The following is a 13,049-nucleotide window of genomic DNA, read 5'->3' as shown; positions in this document are numbered from 1 at the left end:
CCTAAACAGATATGTGCCCCTTACCAACAGTCACCCAGTGGAGTTGCCCAGTAGCCTACATTACATGACTGCAGTTGTGCTGTATAAATCTAGGTAACCCCCACCCCCAGGCATTGCTGTAAATAAGAATGTCCTCAGTGAACTTGCCTTGTTAAATAATACATGTTAGACAATGCCATCTTTGGTGCATGTCCAGCAAAGCTTCAGCCTAGAAGCTTTCGGATGAAAACAACACAATGAACATCTGATGATCACTGCTTCTGAAGGTTCAACTTTAAAGGGTCAGCTTATCCATATAACAGCATGCAAAAACAGCCACAGCCATGTCGGTGGATTTGATTTTACTTGCTCAGATCTCTTAGATCTCAGCCTGCAAGCAAGCCAGAGAAAGATATCTGTGTATTTAGGTATAAGATGCTCCGCTGTGATTACCAGCACATCGCTACCTGTCTGTGTGTGCAATTTGGTGGCTTTATCAGAGCTGTTTTGCTCAAAAACACTGGAGGAGAGCTTGATGAGAGCAGAGTTTCAGGATGGAAAACAAGAACAACACAGAAAGCACTCAAAGGCACGCTGGAGCTCTGCAGAGCCGCAGAGGAGAATGATACATCAGGTTTGTCCACATCATCCCCCTTTCACATTATATATAGTCATTTGACGTGTTACTCAGCGTACCATGAATTACATTTTGTCATTAGCCCTGCTGTACAAGCCTTGAAACAGAATATCATTATTCTGTACACGACAGCTTGCATTTCATTTTTGGTTCTGCAACATATAGATGAAATAACCGCTCCTTCGGGCCGTGCATTTGCATGCAACAGCCCTGCAGGTTTGAAGTGTTTCTACACCTTGTGAGCAACAATTGCTTGTGAAACAGGAGATTCTGGCTTGAAGAGATCATCTCCACTCAACTTTGACTGCATCCATTTCATGCATTAATAGGAACAAAGACCTCTCAGCACAGCAGTGCACCATCATTTGATCTGAAAGTCCAATAATTCTGCAGCATAAAATATTTAAATCGGCAATCATCTGCTTTTGAAAGGCACTATTGCTGCTTATTTCAGGGGGCTTTTTACAGTCAGAGCTCATCCAGGTTGGGAAGGAATTTCAGTGTGGGTCTGGGGCCAACCACACACTGTATTTACACAGTTAATGACACTAAATCCTTCTTATCATCTGAAGTGGAGTCTTATTTTTAGCAGCCATATTTGTTTTATTTCTTCCAGATGGGAGCTGGGGGAGAATTTGACATCAGCACTGTTTCTCCTTAAGCCTCTCAGACGGGGTGACATCAGTGGACTTGAATACTCTCTTGTGATGGGACTGAAACACATCTCTGTGTGAAGAATTTCTGAGCCCCCCCCCCCCCCCCCCGACCAATAAGAATGTCAAAGGTCTATCTGACAAATAAATTAAATTTCCACAGTTATTATAACTGACCTTCCTGACCTGAATTTAAATATTATATGTTTGTGGATTTCATTTCCTGAGACATTTCAGCACTGGAGATATTTTAGGATCAGAATGTGATAGTTCCGCTACTGTGGGAAAATGTCACAGTGCAAAGACCTGAATTTCCTTTGCCTAGGCCAGCTATTTGCTCTTACAATAACAACACTGTTCTTCCGTTATTATTTGTTCACTCAGCTAACCCTCTTTATCTGGGGCAGCCCCCCCTTTTAGCGAACGCGCTCACATTCTCTGAACCCTCTGGAAGGACCCCCTCCAATAGGCTGATTGAAGTGAGGCAGGGGCTTCATTCTGAGGGGTTATAATAGCTCAGCCATCAGATGCCCTCTACCCCTGAAAGCATGAGCCATGGTATTATACATGTCCTGTATAGTGCCACAGCATTGTACAGGAGATGCTGGAGCGTTCTGCATTGTTCTGCTTATAGGTCAGGAGTTGGACTGGCCACATCGACTCTTTTATTTGTGGAGGAGAACATCAACTGCATGGCAGCCGACAAAATATTGCATATCTTGTGGGAATAATGTGGAGTTTCAGATAAGATACAGTGTTGTTCCTATTGGTGGCTTTTTTGTTCTCCACTTTATGTCCATTCCTGTGTAAGAACATTGAAAGCAAAGTCCTTGCATGCGTACACATACTTAGCCAGTAAAGTCCACTCTGATTCCATATCTGTCATGATGATCCAAGGAGGGTTGAATCAAGGGCAACTGAGAATAGAAACTTGAAAATGTTCCGCCTCTCAAAAATCCTGAATTTATAGCAAAAGTCTGACATTTTGTTCAAAACTTCTTCTCTTTCTGTTGGAAAGTTAGAGCCGGTTAAGGCTATGGCCAGCTGGCAGTCATCTTAGCTTAGCATATGGAGTGGAAAAAGAGGGAAAGAGTTAGCCCGCCTCCAGCTGGAACGAACAAAATCCATTTACCAACACCTCTAATCCTCCTAATAAACAGGGTATATCTTGTTTGTTTAACGTGTGTGGTTATTCTAGAAATGATCGTGTTTGCACTTTAATTTTTGCACAGGTTAAACAAACAAAACATAATGTGTTAATTAGTGAGCCTTACATGTGCTAGCAGATGGATTTTCCCACTGTCTTCAGTCGTTGTGCTAAGCTATGCTAACCAGCTGGAGCCTTATATTTGAAAGACACATACAAGATTACATCTTCTCTTCTCTGAACCAGAGGGTGAATAAGTATGTTTCCTATAATGTCGACATACTTTTCATTATTTTCTGACATTTTATGGGCAAAATAATGTATTTAATGTAAAATTTATCAACACATGAACCCATAATGGAGATAGATGGCTGCAGGCAGCCCTATCTAAATCAACACTGAAACTGGAGATCCAATTATCTGTGAATAGCATGCATCTTTCATCACGGTTTTATGAGGGAACAAATTTCTATTTTCTACATTGGTGTGTTGCCTGAAAGGGACTCACTAAGTCTGTCTGAATGGGAGCCTGATGAGCTTTCACCGTCGCCTCATTTCAGCATCCTCCCTGCTGCACATAAGAGGTCGATTTACAGTGAGACGTATCCTGAGACCAAAATGCTTTCCATGGTTCTGGTTTGCACAGACCCCATGCTGGAGTCAAGCCATGCAGGCAGTAGGGGAAGTGGGTCAGGGGAGAAAGGCTTAATAATGCACTAATTCAGCTGGTTTGACAGGAGTCTCGTAACCCCCTCCTCAATGCTCGGGCAGAAATGAGACAGAGGAAGGGTGGGGAAGACAGCGAGGAAATGCCTCCAAAATAAAGCTTGTTTGTATCTGAATGAATTGGTGGGGCAGGGCTCCACTGCAATATTTAACAAAGACTAAACCCACATTGCTTTGTCGGGCTGTAAACACATCTGACCAATTTCCTGCAAAACGATGATAATCTCAAAGAAATGAACGCAATGAAATAATCATAGGAATCTTGTTTGCTCTGCATAATTTCCTGCGTGGAAATCTCCTGCTCCTCCAGCTGCTGCGCCAGATGGATGCTGGGCCGCGGCCGATCGCCCGCTGGCTGCCACGGGTCCCCACAATAGCCCCTCCGTGACCACCATGACCACACACAAAGACAGTCGTTGACCACTGACACCGCAGACAATCAGCCCCGAGGGTCAAACAGTCCTGTGCAGAGCATCCCTCATTCAGTCCTGCTCACCTGAGGCTCAGTACGCCTCATAAAACCTCAATCACTGCTCTGATGTCTGGCCGCAGAGAGAGGGTCCCGGAAAATCATTGAGCGGCAGAAGCACATCACCATAAAGTTGAGTTATGGACTCATGAAAGGCGTACAGATCATATTATCTCTTCAGAAAGCGACGGAGACTCTATAATGTGAATGGCTCCAGCTCGCCGGATGAGTCACACAGACAAATGTTACTACATGCAAATGATATTGATTCTTCTCATGGATGTTTTGTATGAATAGCCTGCCTTTAAATGACAAAGAGCCGAGCACCCAAATTACTTCATGCCCAGAATCAATGATTGATATTAAAGGCCTGGAAATACACTGCAAGAAATGTACATTAAGTCACGTGAGTTTTCAATCTTACTTTACTTTAAAAGACTAAAAAGCAGAGATAATTTTATACATTTTCAAGTTTAAATTGTTGCAAAGCTTCTCTAAACTCTTCTGTCTTATTCTTCCTTGCTTCCGCTTTCTAAAATTCAAGGTAATCATCTTTGGAAAAAGGTAGAGTTGCAGCCTGTTGGCTGGGTGAGGATGAAACCGAAGGGCATTTTGCGGCGTGTAATTGGATCTGCAGAAATGGCCAATCTTCCAGCCGCTGACTCTTTATAATGGTGCACCATCAAACAGCTCCTGCCTGAATTTCCTTTTAATCACAGTAATGGCTTTGCTTTGCACCTCGTATTGATACTTGGCATTTGAGATAATGTGACGACAGTGGCCGTGTTATGATGAGTTGTTTAAAGCCCTGAGATAACACAACTGAGCACCACGTTCAAATGCATATTGCTTTAAATAAAACAAGGCAGGGTGATTAGGAAGCTCTGTGGCCTACACTGTGCTAGCAGGCGGGGAGAAGATCAACACGGTCCACCTCTCGGTCCTGACAGCAGCCGCCTCCTCAAATGGTGGGAGTGGCATGAAGGTCACTGCCTCCTGACTGCGAGGCTGTGGTCTAAGCATAGCCGGCAGGCAGATGTGGCAAGCTGGACTTTACTCAACTCCCTCTTCCCTCTCGCTGACTTTTTTGGAAGAGCAGAGACCAGGCTAGCATCAGCCGCAAACGCTTCTGACAGAACGCATTAGCCACGTCAGATGAAATCAGGTTCCCTACAGACGACACCTTATTACAATGCAACACACTGCAGCAGTTTGAGGCAAGGCAGATCTCTCGGCTTTTGTTGCATCTGCTCTGTTGCTGTGTTTGCATATGAGCGAGACCCAGCGCGGGATATTGTGGAGAAACATTTCAGGGAATGGCTCATACTATGAAAATAACCAGTGGCTGTTTTCTTTAAAACATCTTGCTGAATTAAAACCATTTTGTCGTGATGGGGAGACCAGAGAGGCTCCTGTTGTCAAAGCAGAGGCTGCTCATCATCTCTGCCCACTAAAACACACCGAACAAAGAAGTGTTGGGTTCAAACACTTGTGAAGGAAGGTTAATCTACCACAACTCGCATCAAGTGGATGAAATCGCCTGCAGTACATTCAAGCACAGAATGGGAGCCCTATCATGACACAGTGGTAACTTCCACATGAGGCTGTAGGCTTTTCCCTCAGGGCTCCCACCCTGTGACGCATCACACAGCCAGGCAGGTGATCTTTTGTCTGGGCGGGATATGATGATGAGACATGCACACAGGATGGCAGAGGGGAAGGCAAACAGTAAGAGTTTAAAACAAAAAAAGAGAAAGAAATGAAAGACAACTGTGCTGCAGGCTTTTCCCCAGTGTATAGACAATATACAGGAGCTCTATTGTATTGTGTCTAGCTGTGCCGCTGGGAGCTGACAGGCCTTTTAAAGCCGGAGAGCTGTGTGCACTCAGAGGCTGTCATCAGTAAAAAAGCACAGGGGGACCAGAGGACGGTCGGTCAGGGCCGGGGCACTGCAGGGGCGCGACCAGCTGGAGCACCTGGTGTTCAGAGCGAGAGAGCGCACACGCTTTTCCACACAAACACACCATGTGAGGTGACCACATGGAAGCGCACGCTCGCCCAGCCTGTTAAGCATATACATTTGCTTCCGCATGAACAAGTGCTGATATTTGAATGCACATGAGTGCACACGTGCATCACACAAGCGCACCCGTGTTACATAAACACTGGGGTTAAACACATTTTTAGGATTATAAATGATTTTTTTTTTCTTTTAATTAGGGAACTGAAACTTCCACCTCTGTCACATCATTATCCTTCCTAATAACAGCCTCTGGAAGCATGACGCTTAAGACTTTATAGACAGACACCACCCAAACTGCTGCTGGATTATGCAACAGCGTTTTTACGACATCTGATTTTCTGTGGAACATCATCCTATCAGCCCATCATGTCAACACGTGCGTGTGTGATTTATGTGTCCCTGCTGGAAAGTGATAAATATTGTGCAACATGCAAAAGAGAGTCAAAGCAGATCATTCACCTGCACATCATTAAATCCAAATCGACGTTGGCAATTATAATTACAGCTATTCTTCAGTCATTATATCTGTCAGCGTCTGTCAGCAGTGTTGGTTGCCAGTTTCCCGTAAGAGTGGCTTCGTTCTCATTAGTGGAAAACCAACATTCAACAAAACTGACACCTCACTCTCTGCTGAGCAACACAACCTGCCCAGAAACCAATGTTGTGCGCTCACCAAAGCATGAGTAACAACATGACCTCAATATTTCGGATTGTGTGTTTGTGTGTCTGTTTTGGGTGGTAGCGGCGGCGGTGGCGGTGGTGGTGGTGGTGGGAGGATAATCCATGCAAAGCTCTGAATCTGAATTTCGGCTGTTGAAAGCCAATAAGGCGGTATCAAAATGAGGGCAGAGTTAATTAATCATCTCGGCTTCCTCTTCACGGCCCTCCCATGACTGTCCCGGGGGCTTGTGTGAGTGTGTTTTGCATGTGTGTGTGTGGAAGGCAGGGAGGCAGGAGGGTGGTGCAGGTTGCAGCTGGGGGATATTAGCATAAAGTAATGTGAGCCAGCAGACTGCTGAGCTCCTGTAAGCCCGGTGCAAACCTCTGAGGAAAAAACAGGAAACAACTGACACCTGCTTTATTCGCTAACCACTGAAGACAGGAGAAAGTATATACGCTGCTGATGTTGTGCGGAAAAATATGCTTTTCACAAGATGCTGAAAAAACTGATTCGTGCCTTTATTTCAGGCCAACTCGATTCATCCCAACAAAACCACTGTGAGACTCCAGCTGAGCCAAAACTCATTAGCCCAGCTGCTCTGCACCGGCTTCCTGTAACATTCAGAATTGATTTCAACGTCCTCCCCCTTGTATGCAAACCAAGCTACGTTGCTAACTCCCTTGTTCCCTATTTGTCCACAAGGACAGTGCAATCATCTGCTGTTAGTTCATTGGAGGTTCCAGCAACAGCCCAAAGAAAATCAGGGATGCAGCCATCGTCAATTATGCCCCAAAGCCCAAAGGAAGCTAAAAACCTCTCTCGATTTGTCTCTTAGGCTTTAACTAGCTGTGACTTTCCTGGTAAAAACTTTTATGCCTTGCCTTGCGGTGATGCACTTCTTTTAAAAATGCTTTATTTTACTTGATTTTATGCATTTGATGTACTCTGTTTTCAACTTTTTTGTAATCATTATCATTCAAAAAAGATGAATGATACAATATTGATCAAGAAAAAATCACTTTTTCTTGATCAATATTGTATGATTGAAAATTACCATATCAGTGAATGTGACTCATTGAAAATCGCATGTACTTTATTGAGACAGTATGTTCAAGGTAGCTTTGACATGAGGTCGTATACAGTGTGTTGTGGATTTGAATTGCCACGCTGTTTTTGAAGTTATGTGCTTCGCTGTTTGCACAAACCAGAAATGATGCTATGCTGCACAGACAGACATCAATCAAACTGCGACTTCGGGTGCCACTGCTTATTAGACTTCACCGAGAGAAAGCAAAATGTTTTTCTTAACATTTGACTTTCTTTTTGTTTTCCAAAAATCCGTCTCGCCACCATCCATAATTACTTATAATGTTCTGCAGCTGTGAGTAGCTCATCTCTTTTCTTGCTGTGGCACAGCAGCACAAACGACAAAGAGCGTGTCCGCTCGCCGCCTGACATTTCAGACTCTTATGAATCACCATCATTTGGCGTCATTGCAACCAGGTGTGCTGTTGCATCGATCTGTAAATGTGACTCACTGCGTTTTGGGCTTGTTGATGGGAAGTACTTGAACAGGTTTCACACCTACAATTCAGATCCTCCCATCAAATGCAGAAGGGTTAATGGAGTGCGGTATGTGGAGTGGTTTTGATCACATCCAAAGTTTTTAGTATACTGAGAGGATACTCTAGGTTCACATGCTTCATATTATCCTACATCAAACCAGGCCTGTGGATTTTGTTGGCTGTCACTTACATTAAATTTGAGTTAAGAAAGGATCACTTCATGCCAGCATATACATACACACTGTTCTGAGTCAGGCTTGAAAAATGTCAATCTGCCCTTTGATTTTGTCACTTTTCCACTCTGAACACACCACATACTCAAACTGTGCTCTGGATAAGCATGCATCATGGAATTGGGACAGAGTTCGTGTTCTGCCGCTGACTTTCGACTGAAATCTTCAAAACCTGCTTACAGCACCATTACCACAATGAGGTACAACTGCTTTGCTGGTCTCTGGCAGTTTCCGCACGCTGATATGAAAATGAATGGAAACTAATGGCTGCTCTGAGGGAACCTAATCACTCTTATGATATGCTTTAGACTACTTATTAGCTAATGGGTTAGAACATGCAGAACACCCATTTGCTCCTCTTAAAACACATTTGCGTCATGATGACTGAGTCATGAAGGAGACACAATTGCAATCCCTCCACTTTTTCACTGCTGAGACAGGCAGGTTGATAAGGCTTTTATTTTGGCTTGGCTGGCTGAGGATGATAAAGAAAAAGCACTCCTGGACTTTTAAGGTGCTTTGCACGCCAAAATAGACCTCAGAAAGTCTGCTTTTGCTTGTGGCCGCAGCGGACGTAATGCTTTCATTCAATTTGCAATGAAAGCAGTGTTAGCCGGGAACGGTCTCTTGTGGCCCTGACAAAGCTTTATCTTGTTTGAGGCTTTGAGTGCAGCCTCAGCACGGACCTGCAACACAGAAATATGACAGACAGCGCAGAACATCAGCCATAATGCCAACATTCATGCCGCAATGCATTATAGCCAAAAAGAAAGACGACACAGAAGTCTTTCAGGCTGGAAAAAGGCTCAGTGGGTCAGTGTGTGAGCGTGTGAGTGTGTGTAGATTTGGGGTTGTTGGGGGGGATTTCTAAACGGAGCACAGGGAGCGATCTGGGCACGAGGAGGAGCGAGAGAGTGAAATAAGATGGAAAAATGCAATCATGCATCCTGGGCCTCTCCAGCTCCTCGTCGTGTGCCCCTCCTTCTCCTCCACGAGCCATTAGTCACTATCCAGCTCCTGTTAATGTAATTAGATAAAGGATATATGGAGCCTCAGAGCTCGGCGGAGACATTTGTCTGCATAATTGCGTCCATGCGGTGGCAGGGGCTAAGAACCCCTGGATTTCCACAAAACACCTCTGGCTCAATAACTCAGAAGAAGTGGAGGGATCGAGAGAAAGAAGGACTGGGAATGAAAGATAAAGACAGAAATAATCCATTTTCTTTTTTTTTTATCTTTAGCTGCATTTTCAGAAGAAAGCAAATCACTTTTTCTAGCCAGTCCAATAAGACGAACCGCTGAGGATCGCACGTCCCTTCTCTATACCTGCTCCAAAAAGTAAAGAGGAAAAATTCAAGAATACACAACTATCCTTCAACCTTGGTGATATTTTCAGATCTGTTGCATCACATCCAAGTGCCGCTTTCTCCCCCCGCAATGCACGCACACACGTCAACATACTGCTCATTAGCCAACCTTGTAATAAACTGTCAAATGTCACAATCTATCTCAACCACTTGAGGTGAATGTGTGCAGATGGCAGGCAGGTCCCCTGATTCAGACCTTCTGGAGATGCATCGGAAACACGAAACAAGCTCGATTCTCGCATGTAATTAGTGGCAGTCGCAGCTTGCCGGTTAGTGACCTACATATGGAACACGGTTAGATCGCTCCACTCCACGCAGCACACACAGTCAAGAATTCCCATATACTTGAGAAGCAGGGACACACGCCATGCCGGTCCAAAAAGCAAAGCCGCGTCTCCAAATAATGATCACCTTTCCTGTTTTTTGATTCTTAGATTCATCATTTAGTCTGTGAAATGCACCAGCTTTGTCCAAACAACAGTCAAAAACCAAAACATAGGCAATTTACAGAGAAGAAAAGCAGTAAATCCTCACATTTCGCAGGGTGGAACCTGCAACTGTTTGTCTTTTCTGCTTTGACTTCAACAGTTAATCAATTATTAAAACTGTCAAATACTGCATGCACACACCAAATACAAACTTGTTTCCTGATGAATTTTAACTTTCCCCTCACCAAGCCTCCTCCCACCCTGCCCTGCACCTCTAACCCAGGGCAATTCCTGTCTCCTGTCTGGGGCACGAGCGGAGTAGGTGGTTGTGGATTTGGGCGGACTGGAGGGCAGGATGTTAGTCTGATTATCACCCAGTCAGACCTACTTCCCGCTCCAGACAGCCTGCCTCCTGCCCCAGATACCTCCTCGAATGCTGGAAGGGATGGAGGGACCGGAGGGGGGAACGTATGGACCAGGACTCACCGCCAGCAGCTCCAGCAGGGGAACGTTTCGGATCCTCCCGCACGCCGACGCGATGCCGTGGTCCCCGAACTGGCTCATCCTGCGTCCGTCTTTCTCGTCTGCTCGCTTTCCTCTTCTTCCGCTTCGTTCCCCACTTCTGCCCTAGCTGCCTCGCTGAGTCTCAGCTGCTGCCTGCCACTGTGCGTATGCGTGTATTTGCATTCGGCCGTGCGTGTGTGTATGTGTTGGACTGATGATGCAGCAGGCTGTTGTGCAGCCTTGGCAGCGAAAAGCCTCGTCTGAATTCTCGTCTCGCCTCTCAGTAAGGCCACATCAGCTCTTGTCAATATTTAACCAGCAAGTCAGGTCGGATTAAATCACCTGGGCAAGACCATCTGTGGTTTGCTGCCCAGGAGAGCATGTGAGTGTGCGTTTTCATGTGTTTATGTGTGAAGCGGCGACTGGCTGGTATTTGTGCACGCGTGTAAAAACATAAAACATTAACACATGTCAGGAGAGGAGTCTCATTCAGACTCCAGGTTGGCTGTCTCTTCTCTTTCTGCGACTCTCGCCTCAGCCCAAAACTCACACCCTGTCACCATGCGGCTTCTGAACACTGGCCGCTTCACTAATGCTACCGCTGCCGCCACTCAGGGAGATCTGAGGCAACGTGAAGAGGGACTTGGCAGCAAAAAGTGAGAAGAAAATGTGTGTGTGTTCATGCAGCTGACTGGCAGAGCGACAGGAGTATCAAACAGCCAATGAAAGGGCTCCTTGACATTTGCCTCAGGAGTATTTTTCACTGTGAGCGCAGCGCCTCAGTTTGACATCAGATATGCTGTATGACTCGTAAGCTACAGCAGGAAAAGAGAGGGTCTTGATCCAACAACTTTGTAGTGGTCGATACACTTTTCACTGCGAAGACGTGTGGGTCCATTTGCTGGCGGATGGTAAGCTGGGAAGGAAGTTCTTTGACAAGCTTGTGGAGGATGATTAAGTCATCCTACAGCTCCAATGTTCAGTATTATCCCTGAAGTTAGATGGTAAAGAAATGTATCTTGAAGTTCACCTTCACAAGTAGCAGTTTCATGTAATGAGCAAGCGCACTTTGTTTGTCGTGTATAGTCATTGAAAACCCTGAGAACGAATTTTGAACCCTAGATTGCAGGTTTTGTTTCATTCTCAGGAGACCACAGTCCAAACTGGCTGCACAATAGATAATAATAGGTCTATCCTGCAGACTGGAAAACACAGAGGCTTTCCCTAAACTATCACTTAAATCAGGCCCTGATGCTTCTGAGGTGGGAAAAGGCTGTGAAGTTGCGAAATGATGCTTCATTTCATGTCCAATATGCCTTTTATTGTGACAGCAGCCGTGACTCACAACATTATCTAAAGCTTTACTGATTGGTCTAGCTCCTCTTTGATTGAGTGGAGCTGGACACTTCAGAAAAGATGTTTCAGCTCTCCAAATGCATTTCTTTCCTTTGCTTTGACAGTGACGCAGCAGTTTCAAATGATGAGCAAGCACAATGGCAGTGATGCATTTAGTAGTTAACAGCATATTTTGCATAACTCCATGCCGTGCTATATGCGATGATCATCGATAATGATGTCTAAGGTTTGGTTTTGATCGCTGTGGTCTGGTTGAGAAGACTGCACAACAGATAACAGCAGTAGGCTTTGACTCATATTCCAGTATTCAGTAATGCTCTTGTTTTATTGTCAGTGACTCCCAAAGGGTGGAGGTGCGACCATCTGGTTTATTAGCATCCATAGCGATTCACTTTTTCCATTTTCAGCCACAAGGTATGTCCCACTGAGCTTATCTCAAAAAGATTGGAAGTATCCAATCTGTCCTTGTAGTACTAGCCCAGTGGGTTATCTTAGGGAGCGTTGCTCCTAAAATATCCACCAAATTCGAAAGTTTCTGAGGTGACAAAAAGGCCTAGATCCTGCTTTAATATCTAGTTTTAATGGCTGTTAATGCAGCTTCTTTTGAGCAGCAGTGACTATCAGCTTGTTCTTCTCGTTCCCAGACCAGGTGGAAATGATTCTTCAGTGGATGGTTTCGAGACTTATTGTAAATCTTGCACTAAAAACTGATCTTGTGACATCAGCTTGACAAGGCTTCACAAAAGCAGCCGACAGCAAACATATTTCTGACGAGATGGCAACAAAAGTCTTCCTTTATGACCGACGAGGGCTCGCCTGAGTGCTGGGTTGTAAAATAATGTCGACATATAACATACAGGCTGAGTTCAACCATCCACATGCTACATCACAGTTTGATGTGCCATCTCCCAACTGCTACACTCTGATAAATCACCATATGATGCATCTCCACCTAGTTTTACATGTGGCATAACAGCAAGCCTTGAATATGAATATGCTGCTCCTACTGACCTATATAAGCTGAGTTTTCTCCCACTGAGAATTGAGACCATGACCTGTGGCTATCACTGTGATTGATGGGAGCTGAGTGGCAGGTGGTGCTCCTGCTCAGATGGAGATTACAAACTCATCAGTCAGCAGGCACCTGGGCAAGCCTCGCTGAGGAATTTATGACATCACACACAGTAGATTCACACCGGCAAAGGTTGCGTGAAACCAGCTGAGGTGATGCAGGTGTAAAAGCAGCGCCCTTCCCAGGAAAGCATTCCTGTAAGTGACTAATGGTTTCGCATCAAAGCAGG

The 13,049-nt window shown here is 45.0% G+C and overlaps 1 protein-coding gene across 2 annotated transcripts in view; it reads right to left on the bottom strand.

Moving 5' to 3' along the window:
* The window catches only part of LOC139327746 (nck-associated protein 5-like), a 127,613-nt gene that overhangs the window by 95,576 nt on the left and 18,988 nt on the right, over positions 1-13,049 (bottom strand). The window contains exon 1 of one of the 2 annotated variants that reach the window (XM_070957689.1): positions 10,375-10,540. The exons of the other annotated variant lie outside the window; for it this stretch is intronic. Coding sequence (XP_070813790.1) covers positions 10,375-10,452 — 78 coding nt within the window. The 5' untranslated portion in view covers positions 10,453-10,540. Of the gene's footprint in view, positions 1-10,374; positions 10,541-13,049 lie in introns of those variants that run through there. 2 annotated transcript variants of the gene reach the window in all.

The sequence above is a fragment of the Chaetodon trifascialis genome, chromosome 24, assembly GCF_039877785.1.
Source record: "Chaetodon trifascialis isolate fChaTrf1 chromosome 24, fChaTrf1.hap1, whole genome shotgun sequence".
Taxonomy (NCBI): domain Eukaryota; kingdom Metazoa; phylum Chordata; class Actinopteri; order Chaetodontiformes; family Chaetodontidae; genus Chaetodon; species Chaetodon trifascialis.
This window is presented reverse-complemented; position numbering and strand designations above follow the sequence as displayed.